Below are 24,462 nucleotides of genomic sequence, written 5' to 3' on the forward strand. Positions count from 1 at the left end.
GATTATAAGTTTTCACGTACCATGGACCCTCAGGGATACTTGAAGTAGTCAGAACTGTAGGTGTTAAATTGAATAATATAAGAATCATTTCAATGCGTTGATGTCCAAATGAATGGTACAAAGTGGATACCAGGAGTAGATGAGGCTAGAAAAAGAGGTTGCCTTCTTTAGAGTAAAATTTCCTTTTCTTTCTCTCTAGAGTTATTATGACCAACTCAGATTGATTCATTTTCTTTACAATAGTGATAACATATTAAAAGAATGACTAGAAAAACATAAAACCTGTTTTTCATACAATAGCTGAGAAATTGAAACCTAAAAGCGAAACCTGAGCTAATGAAGCAAAAAAGTTACTTACCTTGGTTTGATTTCCAGTACGGGATTAAAACATACAGTCTAGTTCTCTTGATTGAAATGCCTTTTTGTGATTGTGCAATGTTATAGTTATTTGTTGTCATCCTTTCGTTTTCTACTGGTTTTGGAAGTTTGCAGTCTGATGTTTAAGGTGTTTTACAGAATATCCATCATTCTGTATGAAGTTCTATTGTATTGTTTAAAGTGAACTGAAAAGTCTATCAACAATCTCTTCGGATTTTTTTTACAACTTGATACCACCCAAAGACTTTCAGTAGCTAGAGCGTATGTTACTTCTTTCTTCTTTTTCTCATGTTTAAACTGTTGGGATGGAGCTAGTATCTTGTTACTGATAGGCTGTAAATTAATCATTTTCAAGGAGCCACCAGGATGAAAATAATATTCAGGTACACAATTGAATTTTGCAAAAATGTAAGGAAATTTGGGGATCCAAACTAATATAATTACCATATTACTCACCTAGTTGGGCACAGTTTTAGCATTGTGGTTACTGAGAGATAGAACCGAATTAAAAATCTTCAAATAGGTAAAATGCTTCAGAGATAAAGTACAATATTTAATTCTTGTTGAAACATATCACAGCTTTACACCATCATGTGATAACTTTACCCTTATTACTTCCTTTTCCCCTTCTCAAATGCAGTCATTACCTAAGATCACTTCTTTGATTTATAGCTGTTTTTTGTAAATATTCATTTTCTAATAGAAATTATCTTCCCATAATTTAACCTATCATCTTTATCAATCTTAAATATATACACCTAGCCCTCACTTTGTACCTAGAGTCTAGTTCCATATTTCCATGCATCTATAAAATATTTTCATTTGGACATCTTACTGTAACCCTAAGTTCAGTATACCTAAAGCATTTGCTTTCCCATACTTTCTCAATTGTTCCATTTTGGGTACAAATATCTTTATTTTTAGTTTCTAGGCTAGGATTATAAAATCATTCTTTGAGTCTTTCCATTCCATTGTGCCATGTACTCAATTTGTCATTTTTAAATGTATTTGATTTATCTGTTCCTAACTAATTTCCTGTTATATCTCTCTAGTCTAAGTCCTCATAGCTCCTTACCTGAATAGACAGTGGAGTTGCTATGGTACATAAGCCAGATTAGAGTCCTGTTCTCAGAGAGCTTAAAAGAAATCATGACAACTGCCTTTTGCCTCCTACCTAAAGTCCAGACTTCCTCTATCAAATAGAAACCAATGGTAGCAAGTCTCCATGTTCAGATATCACTTTCTAGGTCATTTTGGTATAGCACACACAGCATCATTTTCTAAATATTAGTTTACATGTTTGTCTCCCTTACTACAATGCGTTACCAGAAATAGAGATGGTAAGTTTATTTTTGCGTCACAGTGCCCAGTGCAATACCTTTCACATACATTAGTGAGTCTTTGTTGGATGAAAAAGCATTGTAGATACTTTCATATACTTTGTCATTCATTCTAACATTGACCTTGTGAAGTGGATATAGGAGGCCCTTTAAAGTCTCTAACTATAGAGATTTTCCATAATTATTCCTAATTTTCTTGTCTAAACTTCCTCTTTCTACAGTCTAATATAAATCCAGTCAAATTAATCTCTCTACTGTCTCCTGAATACTCCCATCCACCTTCTTAACCTATTCATCGAATGTTTCTTTCCTTCTCTCTGTTATGGTTCAATACATTTGCCTCTTTTTTGAAACCTTCCCTTCTAGCTCTAACCCACACGGATTTCTCCCTTATATAACTCTTTTCTTTATAAAGATTTTATTTATTCATGGGAGACAGAGGGAGAGAGAGAGGGATAGAGAGAGAGGGACAGAGAAGCAGAGGGAGAAGCAGGCTCCCAAGGAGCAGGGTGCCCGATGCGGGACTTGATCCCAAGACCCTGGGATCATGACCCGAGCCAAACGCAGACGCCCAACCATCCGAGCCACCCAGGTGCCCTCCCTTATATAACTCTTTTTGCAAATATGTTGCCTGAAAATTATATAATTTAGCAGCCTGTTATATTTATTATTGTTAGGCATTTTTATTTATACTGTCATATTCATTCAGTTTAATGTGAAGTTTGACGTCCCAACTTGACTGGTAACGTTGTGTAGCTTGTTCTTTTTTCCTCCCTGGTTTTGGCTATCATAGTATTGGAAACCCTATATGAAGGATTAGCTCTTTCTCCAAAGGTGAAAATTCTGTATATCTGATAGCACAAATTACTTATGTAGCAAAGGACAGTGGTGTGGTCATCCATTCTTTTTTTTTTTTTTTTAAGGAATCTGTATGCCCAGATTTACAACCTTGAGATCAAGAGTTTCATGCTCCGACTGAACCAGCCAAGTGCCCCTGTGGTTGATTTTTCAACCATTCTTGTTACTGATCTTCTGGTTATCTCTGTCTAGTGTCTAGTGTCTAGTGTCACTAATTGTAGTATTATACTTTTAGGACAGAATTCAGGCTAGTCAGATCATCAAACACCTATAAAAGAAAGAAACTGTAAATTGTTCTCTTGGAATATTATAAAAGGTATAGGTGGACAATTTTTTGGTTAATGTACGGTAATATTAACTATATTTTATAATAGCTTTTTTAGACTAATTTTTTAGTCTTCTATATTTCATAACTGATAAAAAATAAAAAAAATTTCTTGAGAAATTCACTGGTAACTACCATATTAAAATGTTTATATATAAAACAGCAGTTTCTTATTGCGTAAGGATGCTTTAACTGCTCCAGGTATTTAGACCATAATAAATATTGCATTTAAAAAAAGAAAATATAGATCTCTATAAATCTCCCATTTTTCTGCTTACATTGGTGTCATCTATTTTATTGTTAGAGAAAGAAATAATAACAAGAGCCACTAAGATGTTTTGTATTACTGTCATTAGGAGACAAGGTGTCTTTCTCACAAATTAGCTTACATATTCTTCTTTTTTCCGTTTTTTTCCTTTTTAACTCTTTTATATTCATTTCTTTTCTCTAACTCTGTTTTATCAACTTTTCCATTTTTTTAAGTGTACATATCCAACCTTATTCTGGAATAGATGTAAGATGACTTTATGCTCTTTTTATTGGCCCCAATTACTTAAGTGTCCTGTTGTAAACATGCTCCATCCTTGAAAGGCTATGTAAGTGTGATTTGTTCTTTAATTATTTTCCTGATTAACTCTTTACCCAGAAAATAGAAATATATTGGCCTAATGATGTGGTGAGCTATTTGTAAAATTGACCAATACCTCCATAATTCTTTCCATTTGCACTTAACTTTTCTTCCCAAGCAAAGAAGTCATTAATTTTTTTCCTGAATGTTTCATTGCAATGTAATTCTTAAAAATATAATTCAAAAAATTTTAGACTTATCATAGAAAGTTTTCATAATTTTTTAAAGTCTTAAATTCTTTCATCATTAGTAAGTTACTGTTATTTATATTTTAGGGATTGGAATAAAATTTACTTTTTGCTACTTAAATTTAATGTCAAAGTAGAGTTTAACTTATGAGTCAGATCTTAGCTTGCCTAACACTTTTATTTTCAATACTTAGTTGTTGAATAGCTTTCTACAGTAGATACTGTGTCTATTGCTCTTTTTGGTTTCTTATTTTTATGAATGTGTGCAATGTAACAGTCTCATGTAGGTCAACTTTCTTAAGCTTCCTCTACCTCTGACTTTTAAAAGTCCTATTTAGGAAATGGGAAAGAATAAATCAGAATTACTTGTGCTTTATCTCTTTTTTTTTTTGAAAAAAACACATACCACCAGGAATTCTGATGGTTTATTCTTTGTCCCATCCCTCCTTGGAAATCCAAGGCTATAGTGTGAGTCACTGTCCCTGAAGGAACCTGAGATAGCCCTCAGTTGTTAGTTTGTCTTAGCATCCAAAAAGAAACTAGCCTGCATAGTACTTGTTTATTTTTACAAAAAAAGTTAGCAAAATTATTTATAGAAAGTAGTATTTCATAAACAATAAAAGACTACAGATTCCAAATGTATTATATCTACTAGTAAAATTATTTATTGTTCTCTAAAGTGGTAAATTAGACAAATACTTATATTGGAGAAGTTGTTGGTTATTAGGAAAACAGTCCTGAAAATGGTAATCTTTTAAGAAAATACTCACACCTTAAGTAGCAAGTACTAAAATTAACACAAAAGAGAAATTCTCTTTTAAAAGGAAAAAGTTGTTTTCAGTCTTTATTCTTCTTTTTTGTCTTGGATAACCTTCACAAAATGTATCTTCTTTATAACCAGTACCCTGAAAGTTGCCAGGTTTCACTTGTCTACTTTCTGGTCTGCCTCCAGTGTAGATCCCTTCTTTTCTTCTCTCTTTACTCTTGAATTAATCCTCTACCTACTTCACAGGCCGGTTCTTTGATGAGAATGAATCCCCTGTTGATCCGCAGCATGGCTCTAAACTGGCGGATTATAATGGGGATGATGGTAACGTAGGTGAGTACGAGGCAGACAAGCAGGCTGAGCTGGCTTACAATGAGGAAGAAGATGGTGATGGTGGAGAGGAAGACGTCCAAGGTGAGCGTGGGCCTGGCCTCCATGCTGTGACCGTGAAACCCACCTCTAAATTTTTTGGTTGAATTTGTGTAGAATTTTCCCCACTTATTAGTGGCATTATAATCCTAATACAAAGAGATCCTGTAGGATTTCAATTTTATTTTGAAAACAATTTTATGATAGTCATATATGTAGATATTAATTATTTTATTTAAGTATTTTCATTTTAGTTATCTTACATGCATTATTGATATAGTTATAATTTGAAACTCAAGAATATTCAGAAATTTCAGATTTAAATTGTTTGAAATAGCTCTAGAGTTTACCTGAGGCAAATGCTCCCAGAAAATAATTCTTTTCCAATTTCTCATCTGAAAACATTTCATTATTCTAGGTACAAATATTGACCAGACAGCCTTTTTGTTGTAAGGGAAGCCCCAAAAGTAATGGTCTCCTCCACACTGAAGATAAGATTATTTCACTACTGATTCAGTATAGGAAGGCTGTTTCTGAAATTTTTTCTGAGAAGCTAAAAATTTATATTTAATAGTTTGTAAAGACTTGTCTGTTTCATGTTTAATACACAGATTCAACATATTTTCCTTGTTAACTGTGTAACTTCTGAGCTTTTAAGTTATTAAAAGTTCAGAATTTACCTGTGTGCATGCAGCCCTACCCATGCATGCATATCAGAGTATGTTGCATTATTGCAAGTTTTTAGGTTTGTTTTTTGCCTGCTAATATGATTTAGTAGTATTTGTGGAACTTTTTCTCTTTCTGTAAAGTTGATTATGAACATAATGTGTGATGTATTAGATTTTATAATGTGATGCATGAATATTTTCCAATGTAAACTGTCTTGATTTCTTCCTTAACTCTTTTTTTTTCTTCCTTAACTCTTTTTTAAAGTAATCAAATTTTATTTAGGTTCATGAAAAGGGTTGTTTTTATACAACTCAGAAGAAAATATAGTTGTCCTAGAATACTACATAGTTAATAGAAAAAGGGAAACTAGAGACTCTGACTTCCACGTAGGCATTGTTTCAATAGTACATTCTAGTTTTGGAAGAATGGTTGTTGGGAATAGAAAGAGAGAATAATAATTCTAAGAGTTATTTAAGGATACATTAATGAGAACTCAAACACTGTTTGGAGCTATTGAATAAATTATACCCACCTTTTCTATAATCTCATCCATTTTTCATAAATTTTACCATTTTTTCTCATTGCTTTGTGATTTGTTTGGATTATATTTTTTTGCAGTTATTTATAACATTGTTTCCAGGCTTTTTCATGCATGTATACCATATCACCAATTAGATTGTAAGCTCTTGGTGGGCAGGAATTTTCATTTATTTTGCCTTATATTTTGTTTGTATCCTTTTCTGCCATCATATTCACCCATCCCCCCACTCCCCAAAGTACTTAGCATACATAGGGCCCTGGGTAAATGTTGTTAACTGATAATTTTATGCTTTCTCATTGAGTTTTTATTCTTACAACTGTGACTAGAATAATAACCTTTTAACTTCTGGTCTTATAAACTTAGTTTACACTTTAAACATTGTCTAGTTTTCTTTCATAAGAGCTGCTACCTATCATGTCATTGGATAATTTTGAGGTTTTTATTAGAGCAAATAATTTCAACTATAATTGCAAAGCATTTCTTATGTTTTAGGCTATCTTAAAGTTAATGACTTTTATCACAAAATTTCAGTTATTTTGTATGGCTTTTATCCATAGTAAGTACATTTATCTTCAGTGCCTTCTCTCTTTCTCTCCTATACCCTTCTCCCTCTCTCACCCCCAGTTCTCGTTGCCACTTTAGGTCTCCAGTACCCTCATGCTGCTCTGCTTTCCCTTCCACAAGGAAATAAATGCATCAGTTCTAAGGAATATGAGGAAATGATCTAAGATGATACCCTCAATGAAGTAGGGAGAGGATTGTTAAATTTTGGGGTTTCCTCATTTGCTAGTGAAGCTTACTTGAGCTGGGGGTTGCCGCTTAACTTATTTTTTATCCCATTTTGGGGTTTACTAGATGACAGCAGCAGAAGGATAAGATAGCTACCAAGGGGACTTCTTTATCATAGGGGACAAAGATTCAAGAACATCAGCTACAGCAGATGAAGAGGGATAAGTTTGAGTGAACTGGCTAAAAAAGATTATTGTAGACCCAATTAATTTTAAACATGTTTTCAGGGAATCTTTAGATGTAGTATTAACTGTCCAAAAAGTGGGAAGGGACAATTATAGGTGTTCCCTTGTTTATCAACAATTTGAATCTAAATGTTTATTATTAAGTTAGAATATTTAGAATTTAAAAGCATTTCTTCATAGTTTCAATGTAGAAATAATGGTCGGGTTTCCAGGCCAGTTTGCACTTGTAGCCAAAGCCGGCAGTAGAATAAGTGGGAGAAAAAACATTAGTCGGAGTTAGGAGACCAGCTGTGTATTGTTTTTCAAGTCACTTAAACTCTCTGGACCACAATTCTTCATCTGTAATGTTGAACTACAGTAGATGGTCCTTCTCAGTTCTAAAATTCTGTGGTCACATTCATAGTGGAGCACTATCTCTAACACAGGTATTATGGGAAAATGTGTTTCAGATTGGAGCATGCCTGAAACACATCTTCCTCCAGACCCAGGAAAGAAAGTGGAAACTTTACTACCACCAGTGAGACTCTGCAGCTAGAAAGATACCAAAAATTGAAACATGCTGGTAACAGATGGTTGCTACACTTTGTGGTGAACAGAGAATAATGTATAGCCTTGTGGAATCACTATGCTGTACACCTGAAACTAATGGAACATTGTATCAACTCTACTTCAATTAAAAAAACTGAAACATGCACTTCAGAAATACTGCTAAGGTTCTAGCATTAGGGGCTCTTCTCTGCTCTTTCTAATATTAGTAGTTTTTTTTCTCAATCTGTTGGGTCCTTGGAATTAGAGATTCTAGTTGCTGTACTGAGGTTCTGGATTCAGCTAAAGACATTCTAGCTTTGGTGCCCCAAATTCTTGATTATGAAATGGAGATTTTGGCATCATCTCTGCCATTAGAGAGCTAGAGGATTCCAGCTTTATCTCTAATGCTTGTTCGTATGTATTGATCATTTGGGACAGCACTACCTATCGAGTGTTTTCTTGTAGAATTAAATGAAGCCTATTTTTCCTGGTTTATTTTGATTTTTAATTCCTGGTTTCCTGAAGCATTCTAAAAGAAATATTATTTTATTTACATTGGTGTAAAAATTCTTTTTCCTGCCTTCTTTTAAGTGACCCAGTGAATAGATTAATTCTGGAAACACTATATATCTGATGGATATGTCTTTTAATTCATTCTTTATTGTAATACGGAGATGGATGTTTACACATTCTCTTAACTCTTATCTTTAATCCCATAGAAGTTCCAAGTTTGCTTAATAGAATATGACCTGCATATAACTGGGTATATTTATGGAAGGAAGCTTAATATAATGCTTAAGTGCCTGGATTCTGGAGCCAGATTGCCTGGATTTGTATCCTAGCTCCACCACTTACCAGCTCTATGACCTTTGTGAATTATCTAACCTCTGTACCTCGATATACTTATCTATAAAATAGGGATATAGTTACCTGTTGTTATTTGGATTATATGATTCAAATACTTGTTTAGGACTTAGAACACGTCTTTTGCACTATAAGCACTACATAAATGTTTGTTGAATAATAATTTTTAAGAAGTAAAAGCAAACAGAATTTTTTTCTTTGGATTGCCTGCTTTAGAGGATAACTGTACTTTGGCCTGTGGATTAATTTGCATATTTTAGTGGAGTCTCACTGCCTTATTACCCCAAGATGTTCTTGCTTGGTAGAGCTTGCTTTATGGAGGTGGTCCTTTCTTGACTTCAGAGGGAATTTAGGAATTATTTAATAAATTATGAATGTTTTTGTATTTCCTTTAATAGTCATTTTATGTTAATGAGATATTTGCAGATTTTGCCGCTTTGTAAAATGAAATAAAATACAATTATATTTAGTGGTTCTCTGTTCTGTATCAGATTTGGTAAGGTAATTTCATCATACTTTACAAATACATGCTAAAAGGTTGTCAATAGAAATTTGAATTCTGGTTAGAATAGCTACACTGAAAATGGACTCTAGTTAATGTAAATAATAGCTCAATGTAAGAAAAATACAATATTCCAAAAGTCCTGTAGAATTCTGAAAAATAATGTGAAGGCACCATATTAAAATTTGATTAAAAGCATAAATTAATAGAACCAACAAACTCCTCTTTATATTTATAGAAGACTTTGGAAGTAAAGACTGCCTTCATATGCATTATTTTATTTTGAGATAGGAAAACCAGTTGCTATCTGTATCTATTGAGAAGCTAATTAAAGGTCTAAAGAGGTTTAGAAAGTAGCTCAGGTTTGTTAATAAGTGCCTGGGTCTGGACTAGAATTCAGTTTTTCTATTCCTAGGGCTTTGCTCTTATTTTCTTTATAATTATTCACTTAAAAAATCTTCCAGCATATCTACTTTTTCCTTTTAATAAGTTTTCTGTTAAATTTCTAGGAATTCTTTTTTGTATAGCTGGTTTTCCCACTGCTCCATGGTGATTAAGTTTTCATTTAATTACTGAAGTCCTAAAAGATGTGTTTATAGGTGATGTCCTATAACATGAATCCTAAGGAGAGCTTTCTGGAGAGGTGCCAGTGACTATTTTACTTTTATTTTATTTTATTTTTTAAAAGATTTTATTTATGGGGCACCTGGGTGGTTCAGTCATTAAGCATCTGCCTTCGGCTCAGGTCATCATCTCAGGGTCCTGGGATTGAGTCCCGCATCTGGCTCCCTGCTCCACAGGAAGCCTGCTTCTCCCTCTCCCACTCCTCCTGCTTGTGTTCCTGCTCTCGCTCTCTCTGTCAAAGAAATAAAATCTTTAAATAAAAAAAAAAAAAACAAAGATAATTTTGGGGCACCAGGGTGGCTCAGTCGGTTAAGGGTCTGCTTTGGGCTCAGGTCATGATCCCTGGGTTCTGGGATCCAGTTCCACATGGGGCTCCTTGCTCCGCAAGGGGCCTGCTTCTCCCTTTCCCTCTGCCTGTAGCTCCCCCTGCTTGTGCTCTCTGTCAAATAAATAAATAAAATCTTAAAAAAAAAACCCAAAGATAATTTTTAAAGTATAAAGAGTTCTATGATAAGAGATTGGTTAGCATATTTTCAAAATATGCGTGTGATTATGGATACAATTTCAGCCTTTACCTGTAACAGATTTGAGGTTATCATACCTAGTGGATTACGCTATTGAGGATATGAGATCATTTTGTTAGCTTATGATGCAAAATGGTTGCCTGCAATTCTAAATGAGAATTTCTATAAGTTTAATAGGAAAGTTATTGAGAGGAAAAAAGGAAGTTGGTTTATTTGGCATTTTTTATGAATAAACATAAAGAAGAAATAAGAACACATCATTATGTAAAGTTAATACATACTGCATACACCATATGGCATCTTTCTTGAACAAAATTTTACTATAGGATATACTAGAGAAGCTGAGAGTGGAAAACCTTTCAAATCTAAAAGAACAGATTTCAGAAAGCTGTAGTATACACGTGAATTTGAATTCTAACATATAACTCTTTATATAAAATTATATTTCCTGACAATTATGATAGTAACACCTCAGTCTATCAAAAACGAAGCTGTTGAGTAATTGTAACTGTGAACCAGAAAGTATGAAAAATCATGTTTTAAGGCTGTGGAGGAGCCAAAAGATGTCACGAAAGCCATATACCAAAAAAGAAGCCTCTTTGCTTTGATTAAATTACTTTTCATTCTTGTTCTAACATGATTTTTGTATTCTGAGCAGTCTTATTTCAAAACCTGTAGTTTAGAACAAAACTAGAAAGGGATTGCTACTGGCAGATAAGCTAACAGTAATGTGAAATGACAGGTGATAGCCAAGAAGGACCCAGAAGTACCTGTCAATAGCTAAATAAGTCAAACTCCAAAGTATTATATGGAGTTGTTTAATATAGTTGCAAAGTGACTTTGAGGATCTTACTAACAATATTATAAAATAATTATTTTCTTTTTGGTAAAGAAAAAGTTAAGTTTTGGTTAGTACATTTCATTTAAGAAGTTGCTGGTAAGCTCTTTGCAGAGGAGCAAAGAAATTCACTATAATGTTAAATATTGGGATTCTGAGTAATTTTTATTTTCCTATCTTTTATTTGATAATTTTTATGTGATGAGTATGGATTCATTTTGTAATTAGAAAAAAAGCTGGTTTTTAAAGGCATGAAAATGTATACAGAATGGATTCTACCAAAACTTTAATTTAAAGGACTAATTCATCTAGTAGTAATATTACATTTTATATACAAGGATCAACTCCTCAATGTTTGTGGGTTCCTAAAGTTTTGCTAACTATATCTAGCTCTACTTCTATCTACTTCTATATCTAACTACTGTCAAAAGATTTGTTAAAATTAAGTAATCTTCCACAATTCATTGTTTTCGTGTAACACCCAATGCTCCATGCAGTACGTGCCCTCCTTAAAACTTAGTACTAAGTAATTGTGCTAACGTTGGGTATAAAATAATACAAATGCTACCCACTGAAAGAAAATATGTATAATGTAAAAATAAAATAATGATTTGATGAAAAAAATTAAGTAATCTTCCAATATATTGGAAGACTTTGGAAAGCAGACTTTTCACTGTTCAGCCAAGCAACTAAGGAATAGAATACTATTTTAGAAGGCGTAAAATAACAAGCAGAAAACTACCCTAAGGCTGAGAAAAAACCTGACGCATTATTTAATTGGTTTTCTGCAAGTGATTTTAAAAATAATGTTCTTGATACATAACTATTTCCCTTACAGATGATGAAGAACGAGAACTTCAGATGGATCCTGCAGACTATGGAAAGCAACGTTTCAATGATGTTCTTTAAGCCCTAAAGGAAAACTTCAGAAAACCTAAAGTGCTGTAAAATGGAATCATTTCTACTTTGTTGTTTTTGACTTTTGTTGTAAAGATCAGTTGTAAAGATAGATTGAGATAGATTTAAGGAAAAATTTTAATGAAGAATTGTACCCATGTACATAGGTGAACTTTTTCATATTGTATTATTAAAGCAGAGATTTTTTTGGTTATATTACAGTTGAGTCAAAAACAAACTAAACAAAACTGTAATCTTTGCATTTAAAATGAACTAATGTATATTTTACATTTTATTGAGCCTAATTCGTTCCACAAATGAACAAATAGGAAAAATTGGTTGTACAGTTTATATGTTGCACATAGCATAGCCCCAGTGAGAACACTCAGCTGAAAAACTTTTTATACACTATTATATTCTTGCTAGCCCAACAGATGTTCTGTTCTATCTACTCCTCATCTCATGCTCTTCATGGAGTTACACCTAGAATAGTTACATAAAAGAGGGGTTGGAACCTGAAGGCCAAACACTGGGCAGCATGTGTGCAAAATCATTTCCCTACTTCTTTTATTTTACATGAGTGCTAATGTGTTTTGGCAGATTAGTTTTCAGCTGATGCCTGATGGAAGTTGAGGTAACCTGCAAAGACATAACAATATTTATGAGTTTTACCTTACTTAGTTCATGAAATTGTGAAATGCATGATTGACAATGTATTTTCAGTTTTTATTTTTTCACATCATGCTAGTACTGTTTAACCATCATTGGCTAAAATTTTTATATTTTCAGAGTCCAAGTTGGTGAAAATATTCATGATTTAAATGCCAGATTCTGAAAGAAGCTAAATCAACTTGGAAATGAATCTGCAATCAGTATTTCAAAGCTTCTCTGGTAGTTATAGTGATCTTATTTGACTAGAATTTTTCAGAAGTACTAAATAAGGAGTTTTAACAGATTTTTATTAATGCACAGATAAGTAGAAGTACAGTGAGGTCTACAGCCATTTTATTAAAATAGCTTACAAGTTTGTAATAAAGATGAAGAATCTTTGTAATTAATATGTTGTTAAGAACCCATAAACCTCATATTTGCTAGACTTACAAAATTATTTTAAATGCATTTGTCTTTTTTGACACTATTCCATAGAATGCATAAGCTAGATAAGTTAATCCCTGCTTTTGGATTTAAATCTTTTAAATTTTATCCCCCACCCCAAAATAAAAGGTTTTGATCATACAGAGAAATTTAAGGTTGTTAACTCTGTTTTTCAGAAGTCCTTTTGTTAATTGCGCATAAACGTGAAATGCTTCCCTCCCTGTCCTTTGTGCTCAGGTTGTAGTCAAAAATTCAAACTTAAAGAGGTAAAAAAGCTGTTCACTTATTAGAGGTGCAAAAATTCTTAGACTTCAGCTTGAAATTATTTTGCGACCAGGAAAATATATAGTAATTTATTAAAATTGTTATTTCTACCAAATCAAAATAAGCAATTCATGCCTTTGCTGAGTATAGTCAGGCCTATAATGAATAGGTATGATAATTCACAGAATTTAAAAAAAAATGCAGTTAAAGGGAATTGATGTACACCTTTTGGGCATTAGGGTGGGAAGATGAATCTAAAACATACTTCTAGTAATACTTTATATTTAATACTGTAAAATCTTTACAAATGAAAACCATGAAATTTCCTGCCTTTGTCATAAAAAGAATCACTTAATATGGTAGCTACTACTTATACAGCAAAATTTCTTCAATTAGTCCAGACATTTTATAAACTGAGAAATCATGGACCAATTGATAATATTTCTGACTGTATTAACATTTTAGTGCTATAAAATACTATGTGAATCTCTTAAAATTCTGACATTCTACAGTCTGTAATAGACATGCTGGTTTTTATAATATTTTACTTCTGCCTTAAGATTTAGGTTTTTTACATGTATTTTTGCCCGGAATTAAGTGTTAATTTGATGGAAACTCTGCTTTTAAAATCATCACTTACTGGGTTCTAATAAATTAAAATTAAACTTGTTTTACTATTTTGCTGATTCTGATACATATACACATATCACACTCATGTGATGCAAATAGCTACATTTTAACACTAAAATTTGAGCAAATTTATAATACATTTTAGGCTAAGCTAAACTAGAATGGCAGAAAGATTTATATTAGGGTTGTTTATTGTAGTGCTAGTTTATTTAACAAGTACTGAATGCTTCCTATCTGCCCAGCATTGTCTTATGTAATAATACTGTAGTGGATAAGATAGACCAGATTTCTGTTCTCATGGAGCTTTCAAGTTGGAGCTGTCAGACAATATATAAGTAAACACATGAACCAGCTAATTTTAAATAATCATGAGAACTATTAAAAATAAAGTTCTAAGGTTTCAAGGTCTCTAAGTTTCCAAATAATTAAGTTTCCACTTAACTGAAACATTATAATTGTGAGGCTAGAGTATCATGAGCAAGGGGGGAGAAATGAGGCTGAAGAGGTATGGTAAGGGTAGGGTAGGGAGAACCTTGTAGGTTTAGGTCACTTGCTACTAATCCATAAAAAGAATATGTAAAATAAAATATACATGGAGGGATGATTCCAGGGAAAATGTGGATACGACTTCAAAATCATTTCTAAAATATGTACCTTTATTTTAGAAAAATCTCAAGATTGTGTGCCTTTTTGACTTGTCCTGTATATCCTATAACAAAATTTTCTAGAATATGAGGAAAGAGAATCTGCAAGAAAACAAAATAAAACAAAAACTGCATAGTTATGAGGGGGATAGTTACTTCCCATAATGGCTAGCCTTGGAAAATTCTATTCCCCTACATACATGTCTGACCCTATGGTTTCAATAAGATAATCAAACCATGTGACATTAACATATTTCCAACATCTAGGTTATTGAGTCTTCACATCAACATTCACTTCTAATTGGGTTATACCCAATTTCTTTTAAGCATCTCCTCACTAAGTGCTCCAAATGAAAATGCAAACAACTATCCCAGAGAAAGGGGGAAGTTTAATGGTCCACGTTAGCAAACTGCATTAAGGACAGGAATCTCCTGGACCTGTGGACAGTTGACACAATTAAATGCTGTTCCCTTCGTTTCACCAACTCCCCTTTCTGCTTCTCTCTACTTGCTACTTTCTTTCACTTAGACCAGCTTTTCCCTCAAACCTCCTAACCATGGCTTCCAGCAGGTCACCTGAGAGCAGCTGCTCCTCTTTCCTTAATTTCACTCCAAAAAATCTGAGGGAAGAGAGACTTTTGTTTCTGGCTATGACTGAGTAATTTGACTAGCCCTCCTGAATTAGTAGCAACTGGACAATATATATGAAGCAACTGTTTTGGGGTAGCACAAACCTGAAACTTCTGAAATAAGGGAAACTTAAGCAATTGAGCCCCACAATCACCCAGATTCTTGTGGTGTAAAGAGGCTGAGCTGAGAAGACAGAGATCATAATGGAGAGCAGCTGAAGTGGAATCAATGGGGTGGGCATGGAGAGGGAGCTATACAGAGAGGTAACCTGAGAAATCCTTGGGGATGCCCACAAGTCCATGGCTGAGGGCTGGGCTGTACGTAATCAGAGCAAGACCACCTGAGGCTTACCAGAAGGCAGTTGCTACAGAGTTGAGAATGGAATGTAGATACCAGAGGTCAAGAAGTGTTGGCCTAAAAGCAGTGGTCAGGGGCACCAAGTTTCTGGGCCTGCCAAGGTAGAGATCTCTAACAGTTGTGGCATCCCGCTGAAACATTAGAAAGGTTGTACCTTGGGAATAAAGACCATGCTCTAGGGTAAGACCTCCCTAGGCCTGCCCTAACAAGCTCTGACAAGATTTAAGGGGAGATAGAGTATGGAGGTTGAGTCCTGCCAAGTTAGAACTTAATGAAATTCCTTGGGCTTCTCATAGATAGGAACTAATAACAAAGTATAAACCCAAGCCTATAATAGTTTTAAGGTAACCACTCAGTAACTGAAGAATCTGCTAAAACAAGAATCTTCACTTTTCAGAAGATAACAGAATCCAGAACCTCTATGACATATATACAATGTCCAATATTCAATAAAAAATTACTAGACAAAAACTTGAAATGTGATCCATAGTTAAAAAAATTAGATGGCTATTGTTATTTGTTAATGCAGGTATTAAAAGTTATGTTTAAAGATTAAATGAAAATGTTTTAAATGAGTGGACAGATAGAGGATTTCAGCACAGAAATGAAAATTATAAAAAAACCTAATGGAAATTCTAGAACTGCAAAATATAACAATTGAAATGAAAAATTCTTTGGATGGGTTTAATTGCAAATTGCAATGGTAGTAGAATGAATTTGAAGACATACAAATGTAATTGTATTATAGGTATTTGAAAATAGAGTGTTGAAATGTTGAAAGACCCAGAAATGTGGATTTGAGGTTCATTCAATAATTGATGAGTGCTCAAGATGTTGTCCACCCCACCCCCTAACACATAAGCCTAAAGATTCCATCATGAAAGAACAATCATCATTCTTTCAATTAGTTATTGAGTACCTAATATGTATGGAGAATTGTTTTGAGTATTAGGGATACAACAGTGACAAAGTCTCTGCCTTCATGGAACTTACAGGCCAGAGGGAGAGATCATTATATACTCATATTGATAAATGCTATAAGAAAAATAAATCAGAATAAAGGAATAGTGATGGAGGAGTGCTATTTTAAAAGATTTCATTTATTTTAGAGAGAGGGAGAGAGAGCACAAGCGGTGGGGGGGAGGGGGCAGAGGGAGATAATCTCCAGCAGACTCTGTGCTGAGTGCAGAGACTGATGTGGGGCTTGATCCCACAACCCTGAGATCATGACCTGAACTAAAATCAAGAGTTGGATACTTAACCGACTGAGCCACCTAAGTGCCCCTAGAGGAGTGCTATTTTAGATAGGATCATCAGGGAGGGCCTTTCTGAAGAGGTGGTAAGAGAACAAGCCATGTGAATATCTTGTGCAACACTATCCAAAAGAAATACAATACAAGCTACCTATTTAATTTTAAATTTTCTAGTAACCACCTTTTAAAAAACCAGTGAAATTTTGATATTTAACCAATATATTCAAAATATTACCATTTTAATAGGTAATCAATATAGAATACTAATAATGAGATATTTTATATTTTCTTCTGTACTAATTCTGAAATCTAGTGTATATGTTACATTTACAGTGCATCTCAATTTGGACACAGAATTATCATTGGAAATATTTGATTGGCATTTAGCATTCATAAAATTTATATTTGAGTAAGTATGTTCACCTACTCATGTTCCAAGCATACTTAAAAATTTTCCAATAACTGAACCAAGTATTAATTTTTTTTCAGTAGACTTTACTTTTTAGGGCAGTTTCAAGTTCACAGCTAAATTATGTAGAAAATAGAGATTCTCCACATACCCCATTTCTGCACACACACACACACACACACACACACACACACACAGCTTCCCACAGTGGTGTAAAATTATTTGTTACAATTGATAAACCAACACTGTACACACATTATCAACCGAAGTCAGTTTACATTAAGATTCACATTTTTTACTGTAAACTCTGTGTGGGTTTGGACAAATGTATAATGACATGTATCTACCATTATAGCATGCAGAATAGTTTAACTGTCCAAAAAATCCCATGTGTTCCACTTACTCCTCCTTCCTTACCCCTTACCCTGGCATCCACTAACCTTTTTACTATCTCCATAGTTTTATTTTTTTCAGAATATCATATGATTGTAACATACAGTATATAGCCTTTTCAGATTGGCTTTTTTCACTGACTAATATGCATTTAAGATTTCCCTATGTCTTTTCATGACTTGATAGCTCATTTCTTTTTAGCTGATTAATATTCCATTGTATGGATATATCACAGTTCACCCATTCACCTATTGAAGGACATCAAGGGTGCTCCAAGTTTTCACAGTTATGAATAAAGTTGATATAGACATTCATGTATAGATTTTCGTGTGGACATAAGTTCAACTTCTTTGGGGAAATACCAATGAGCAATTTTCTTATTGTAGTAAAATACGTATAATGTAAAAGTTACCATTGTACATTTACATGTAAAATATACAATTCAGTGGCATTAAGTACATCAACAATTAAGTACATCAACAATGTTGTGCAACCATTAACATTAACTAATTCTAGAACTGTTTCATTACCCCAAATGGAAGCTCTATTAAGCGTGCAGGTATTAATTTTAAATTTAAGCTAATTAAAATGAAGTAAAATTAAAAATTTATTTCCATAGTCACACTGCCACATTTCAAGTGCTCAGTACCCACACATGGCTTGTAGCTAGTGGCTGTTGAATAGCACAGGTCTAGGGGAAGAGAAGTAGAAGTAGAGAAACAATAAATACAAAGTCCTTGATACAGGAATATACTTTTTCAAAGAACAGTTAGTTGGACAGTGATGGGAATACAAAGAGCAAGAGGTAGGGAATATAGTAAGGTAGCCAAGAGTGACCTAATGAAGGTCCTTGCATGTCATAGTAAAGATTTTAGATTTTAAGGGAGATCGAAAATTTATAAAGAGGTTTAAAATGATCACTTTGGCTGTGTGTTAGAAAGACTGAAGGAGGTTCAAGAATGGAGCAGGAAGACTTAAAGTATTCCAGGTCAGAGATGACGGTCCTTGAACTAGGGAGATAGCCGGGATGATAAGTGTTTGGATTCAAGATATATTTTCAAGGTTTAGTTTATTGCACTTACAATGGACAGGATGAAATATGAAAAAGAAACTATCCTATAAGGTGGAAAATACTAAGAGAGAAATAGGTTTGAGAGAAAATTAAGAGTTTAGTTTTGACCATGTTATGTTTCACTTGATCATTGCCATCAAGTCATTGCAATTTAGAGCAAAATGGCAGTTCTGATATTTCAATATTATTACTTCCTTAATGAGTTGTAGTAAGAGTGATAAAGTATATCGCACAGAGAATTAATATAGGAGTGGATTGTGAAGTGCCTTATATATCAGATAAATGGTAAATATAGTCCATATACTGTGAAATAAGGGACTTTTTGAAGGATTCTGTTGAATATCCAAGATATTTCTATCACATTGCTTAGTGAACATCCTATTTCATTAATGTTTTCATATAGCAATAGTTATGTATAGTTTAGAAAGCATGCATGTCACTAGGTTTTTCCATTAATTTTTTTTCCTATGGCTACTGCTTTGTATCTTAATATACTTCAGATTTTTTTAAAGTTCATATTTTTAAACCTTTATTCTAAAATCTTGGACAGGATTTTTACTGAAGCTGAATGACATTAACAACCATCATTTAAGGAGCAAGGAAAACACCTTGTTAAGTGTTTTCCATAAATAATCTCATTTGATCTTCACAACAATCCACTTAGATATTGCCGAAAAGTGTCTAGTGGAGACTATTAGATGTAAATGAAGGTGAAAATCAGAACATAATACAGTTATCCTGTGAAAAAATGGTGTTAAAATGTTTAAAAAATTGCAAAGGCATTTAGACTTGCTACCAGCAGCCTTTCTAAACTTAACATCTAACAATAACAACATTGCCACAGGAGACAGTAGGATGTAGTGTAATGAACAGAAGGAGAGCTTGAGTCCTGATTGTATTTCTTACTAGAGGATTGATTGTCTTTGGGTAAGCATCTGTTTTTCCTTTTTTCTTCCCCTCTCCCCATCTTCAAAAAATTTCAGTGTCTTCAGCTGAAGAGTTGAAGGGTTGTTGGGAAAATCAAATTGCATATAAAAGCATTTTGTAAATGGCATATTTAAGTTTCAGAAGAGAACACTGGGAAGTTACTACTGGGAACATTTTTTTCCAGAAATATTTCCAATTTTTACCTGATGTAAAAATTATTTTGGTAATCAATTGTAATTTTTAAGTCTGTATTCTATTGCTTTCCATGTTACAGACTGGATAATCAGTAACTGTTGACTTCCAATTAGTTTTTCAGGAATCTATTATTTTGTGGACTAATACCAGTTCTGCACACTGTTACACCACGGGCTGTCAATCAATGTCTCATCCAGAGCATTTTGTATTAGGAAGATACCGGGTGCAAATGAACTCTGAGCTCTGACAGGATCTGCAGTACGTAAGGCTTTCAGGAGACAACCCACCCGCTCCACACTTTGAGACAAACAACCAGATTCACAAGGGTTCTCTGCTTACCTCAGTCTCATCTCTCTCCACTATCTTCCCCTCAACTCCTGTATCCCTGGTGCACAGAACTATTTCCCTAACTGCTCAATGCAATCTCATTTTTGGATTTTTCCATCTGTTTCCTTTACCTAGACACCCTTCCTTTGTAACATCAACTCCTCATGTCATCTCATGAAAGCCTTCCCAGACCCCCAGTTGTACGCCTGTCAAGAATTTCTTGTGGTCATTTTAGCACATTGTATTTAAATTGTTTACTTGTCTGTCTTCTTCAATAGACTGTGAACTCTGGGAAGGCAGGGTCCGTGTCTGCCTTGCTGTATCCCTCGCATCTAGTATGATCCTCACACACTGTGTTTTTTCAATAAATATTTCTTGATTGAATAATGTGAATGGCCCGGAGTTTTAGTAAATAGATGATGGTCTTCCAACCACTACGCTTGGTTTTCTGATATTCCACTAGGGCTGGACGCTTGGATTGATACATTTTCACCCCGGAAGGCTGACGGTCTTTAGACCCAGGCATGCAGGTAGGAACTCATTTGCCTGAATGATCTGACTTCTCGGCCGAAAGACCGCCGACATCGTTTGGAGTCGAGTGGCGTGAGTTTGTATGACAGATCCACAAGCAACTGCAATGCTCTTTAGGCAGGGAGCTGGAAAGAGGACCTTTAAGGGCCACCCGGATCCCTGGAAAGATAGAAGGATTCATCTCATCACGGCCTCCGGCAGCGTTCTCTACACACTACCTCCTCCAGCGCGCCAAGGCGTTAGTCCCACCCTGTCCCACTTGGCTCCACCCACCTGGCGCGCCGGGGTTACTAAACCCTAGCCGCCAGGGTAAGCGACGCGTTCCTAAGCCCCGCCTCCGGGGCGAGGGCGCGCTCCCCCTCCAGCTCTGCCTAAGCAGTTCCGTTAGCAGCGGGAGGAAAAACCGTCTTTCGGGTCCCCGCCTCTTCACTCCCAACGCTTTACTCCCTACTCCCCCTGCAATCTCTACACAGCCAGCTACGGAGGCCCCTCAAGTACAAATATCCCCCAGGCCCTGGCGTATCCTGATAGGTTTTGTCCTTGTTCCTCCAATCGGTCCTAAGGGCCTGCGTTCAATTTTTGCCAGGGATCTGGCTTGTGAGCTGGTTCTGGCGGCAGGAATTCAAGCGCTCTTTACGGAAGCAAAAGTTGTTTGTTTTTTGTTTTTTTGTGTGTGTTTTGTTTTGTTTTGTTTTGCCAGTGAGGCCTCCCGCATTCCTTCCCTCCCACCTCGCGGAATTGTGGCGGGAGGGGGAGGAGGAAGTCAAGGCGCCTGCGCGGAGAGGCCGCTTTCCATCCGGGTCTCTGTCCGTGCGGTGCAGCAGGTCGGTAGGCGGGAAATGGCGACTGGCTGAAGGAGCTGGTTCTGTTGCTGCTGCGGGCTAAGCGGGAAAGACACCACACATTGCGCAGTCGGGACCATCGCCGGAGCCTGAGGACACTTTTCTGTCGTCACAGTTAGGTAATCCCCCTCGTCCAGACACTGCCGCTGCTTCCAACCTTAGTCCTCCTCCTCTTCCAGGGCCGTCTGCCGGGGTCTCCTCCCCTTCTTAACCCGGTTCTCCAGCGGCTCCGGTGCCTTGGTAGGCATGCACTATTGGCGCCTTGTAAGTGCGCCGTGTGGAGCCGCTCTTCTCTGGACTTTCCCCTGGGAACAGAAAGGGAGCTCACTTCCCGCCAGCTTCAGCTCCCAGGCTGCGGCCTGTGTTGTGATTTCTGGGGTTAGATTTCACTTTGCTACCCACCCCCACCCCGATCTTAACGTTCCTAGTCCCAAACCCTGTGGTCCCTCCGGGTAATTGGGTTAGATCAGCTTTTCTAACCCTGGCCCACCTAATGTTTTCGATATTTCATTCTTTCTAGTATGGTGCTTTTAGGGGGGCGTTGCTCTTTCTCAGTTTTTATAAACATCTTTTGAGGATCTGGAATTAGAGATTTCATCAAGTTCTGTTTATCTTCTATACTCTTAAAATGTTGAGTTGACATTGTTACTTTTTCGAATCAAGAGTTGTAGTAAAGGACAGCCCATGTGGAAGGCCTGTGGTTTCTGTAGTGGTCAATTAAGGGTGAATCTTATCGGCCGTAATATTCGACGCTTTCTTTGGGTGTTAAATGACTATATGGATGTTTACTTTTTCATTCTTGACTAGAATTCTGTGGTAAATAATTGCATAAGTAAATCGTGTTTATTTACTTCTCACCCTAGTGGTGGCTGGATGTGTGAATGATGTTAAGCACTTTAGAGTACCTTAGGGAAGCCTAAAGAGATACTGCTCGTAAACTGCCCTAAGATCCTGAAATGAAATGTACTTAGTAAATGTTCCTCCAAGGCAAGGATTTATCTTTCTAGTGCTAATAAAGTGGTACTATGATTACTGCCCAATATGGGTATACATATTAGTGACTTAAATGATAGCTGTATCTTAGTAAATTTCAGACTGTAGATTTTTGTATATAGTTTCCCCATTCTTTGCCAAGTTTTAAATTTTCGTTTGTTGTCCAACTGTAATCCTTATAAAAACAAGGAAACCGCTAGTTAAAGCTAGTTTTATTACCCCCCCCTTTTTTTTAACATTGCAGACCAGTTGTCCTAAAGAGAAGTAATGAGGAGACTGTTGATGTTTTTCAGAATTTGTTTCTCCATCTCACTGGATTTGGGGCCTTGGTGGGGTTTTTTTCCCCCTTAACTAGTCAAATTAAATTTTTAAAATATGGTTCATTTTACACATCAGTCAATGTTTATAACTCAAAGGTTTTCAGTTCTCTAGGTTCAATTTAGAAGACTTCACTAATGTTAGGTTATTAGGATTAAATTTCAGTGATAAACAAGAACACACCAACTTCATTATAGTTGTCATTTGGTAGATTCCCCCCAAGGTCATAAAGAAAGTCAAGGCAAAAGTAGCTCTTAGGTGAAGCGGTCTTTTAGGATTGAATTGAACCTCATACTTGTCTTTTAGGACCAAAAGAATAGGGGGTGGGAAGTGGAGATGAGGGCATATTGGATATTTGCTGAGCCTATTTGTTTAAAGAACAGGGCCAAATATGTGACTTAAAAGAATGTAAAATAAATTATTGGACTCGTGTAGATTTTATCTCTGTTTTAATGACCTTTTTGGGTAGTTTATAAAGCATTGTTTTTAATAAAATTTGGTTTACAGATAGCTGAGTAAGCATTGTATGTAGATTTTGTCTTCAAGAATTCTCCCGAATTGTTTTAATTCTGCATTCATTCAGTACCTGTGCTCTTTTCATACTCTTCTCAGTATGGGTTGAAAGGTTGTAAGAGCTCTAAGTGGTATAGTCCTTAATCTCTGTGGACTTGTAGCTGTATAGAAATTCCAAATAGAATTGTATAGAAAAACTGAATAGGATTGGTATGTTTTATAATATTCTACATAATGTCTCGGGCATTTCATTTGAGCATTCTTTTTCCACTGTTAAGAAATTAGGTATTGGGAAAGTTTTTTGTCCCAAATTTATCTAGCTATTCTCATGTTTGAGATTTCTGGTCTAGAGGTTTCTTCACAAGATTATTATAGAACAAAATCCATACAGTTCTGGTTTTTAAAAAATAACTTGGACCTGTTGTTCAGAAAGATGTACTAGGCTCTAGACTTGTAACTATAGAATTAATTGCAGATTGAATGAAATGGTATTAAATCATCTCAGTCAGAGGAGACTGTACTTTGGATTAATGCAGTCAAGTGGTTTGTTAGAATTTGAAGTAAACAGTCTAATTATATTTGTAATTTACCAAGTTGTTGTGAAAAGCATAAAGTAGAAAAGACACTATAAGTCATAAATATCAAATGTTCTGAGAAGGCCTCATATATGGTGTGCTAAGGTAATTATTTTGGATAGGTTAAAAAGTAACCTGACCATTTTAGGGGCTCCTCCTTGACCCAGTTGGTAGAGCATGTGACTCTTGATCTTGGGCTTGGGAGTTCAAGCCCCACGTTAGAGGTGTATAGAGATACTTAAAAAATTTTTTTAAATTAAAAAAAAATTACCTATTTTAACTGGATTAACTACAGAGGGTCATTTGCTCTACTATGAAAATGAGAATATTTAACAGATATAGGACTTATAATAAAACCATACAGTTGTAGTTTTAGTTTTCACTTGACATTTGCCATGAGGCATATATCTAAGCCAGACATATATTCAGTACTGGTTGTATATGACTACATTAATTTTTAGTTTAAACTGTATTAAGTTGTAACTGGATCTGCATTACAGTTAGGTAGATTAGGTGGTTGACTGTGTAGTATAATTTGAGAATTGCCAGTGCCAAACTTTGTGTGTCTCCTGTGTGTTATGGGATTCTTTTTAAAATGATCTGTTTAAAATCACAAATTTTTCTGGAAGAGAAACTTTAAACTATTATCTTTTATTGGCAATATTATCCCATATTAGTTTA

General features: G+C 35.1%; 2 protein-coding genes across 4 annotated transcripts in view; both read left to right on the forward strand.

The window, feature by feature from the left end:
- GOLM2 (golgi membrane protein 2) overlaps positions 1–13,057 on the forward strand; it is a 119,049-nt gene extending 105,992 nt beyond the window's left edge. Inside the window, exons 9-10 of one of the 2 annotated variants that reach the window (XM_028126726.2) lie at positions 4,730–4,897; positions 11,755–13,057. In XM_028126726.2, coding sequence (XP_027982527.1) covers positions 4,730–4,897; positions 11,755–11,825 — 239 coding nt within the window. In that variant the 3' untranslated portion in view covers positions 11,826–13,057. The remainder of the gene's footprint in view (positions 1–4,729; positions 4,898–11,754) is intronic. The other variant, XM_028126727.2, reaches the window with a different exon arrangement.
- An 8,115-nt stretch (positions 13,058–21,172) lies between these two features.
- The window catches only part of CTDSPL2 (CTD small phosphatase like 2), an 80,637-nt gene continuing 77,347 nt past the window's right edge, over positions 21,173–24,462 (forward strand). Inside the window, exon 1 of one of the 2 annotated variants that reach the window (XM_028126653.2) lies at positions 21,173–21,501. The gene's annotated coding sequence lies outside the window, so the exon portion shown is untranslated. The remainder of the gene's footprint in view (positions 21,502–24,462) is intronic. The other variant, XM_028126651.2, reaches the window with a different exon arrangement.

This window comes from Eumetopias jubatus, unplaced genomic scaffold, assembly GCF_037043125.1.
Source record: "Eumetopias jubatus isolate StellerSeaLion01/CBP00866 unplaced genomic scaffold, mEumJub1_p1.0 scaffold_7, whole genome shotgun sequence".
Classification (NCBI taxonomy): Eukaryota; Metazoa; Chordata; class Mammalia; order Carnivora; family Otariidae; genus Eumetopias; species Eumetopias jubatus.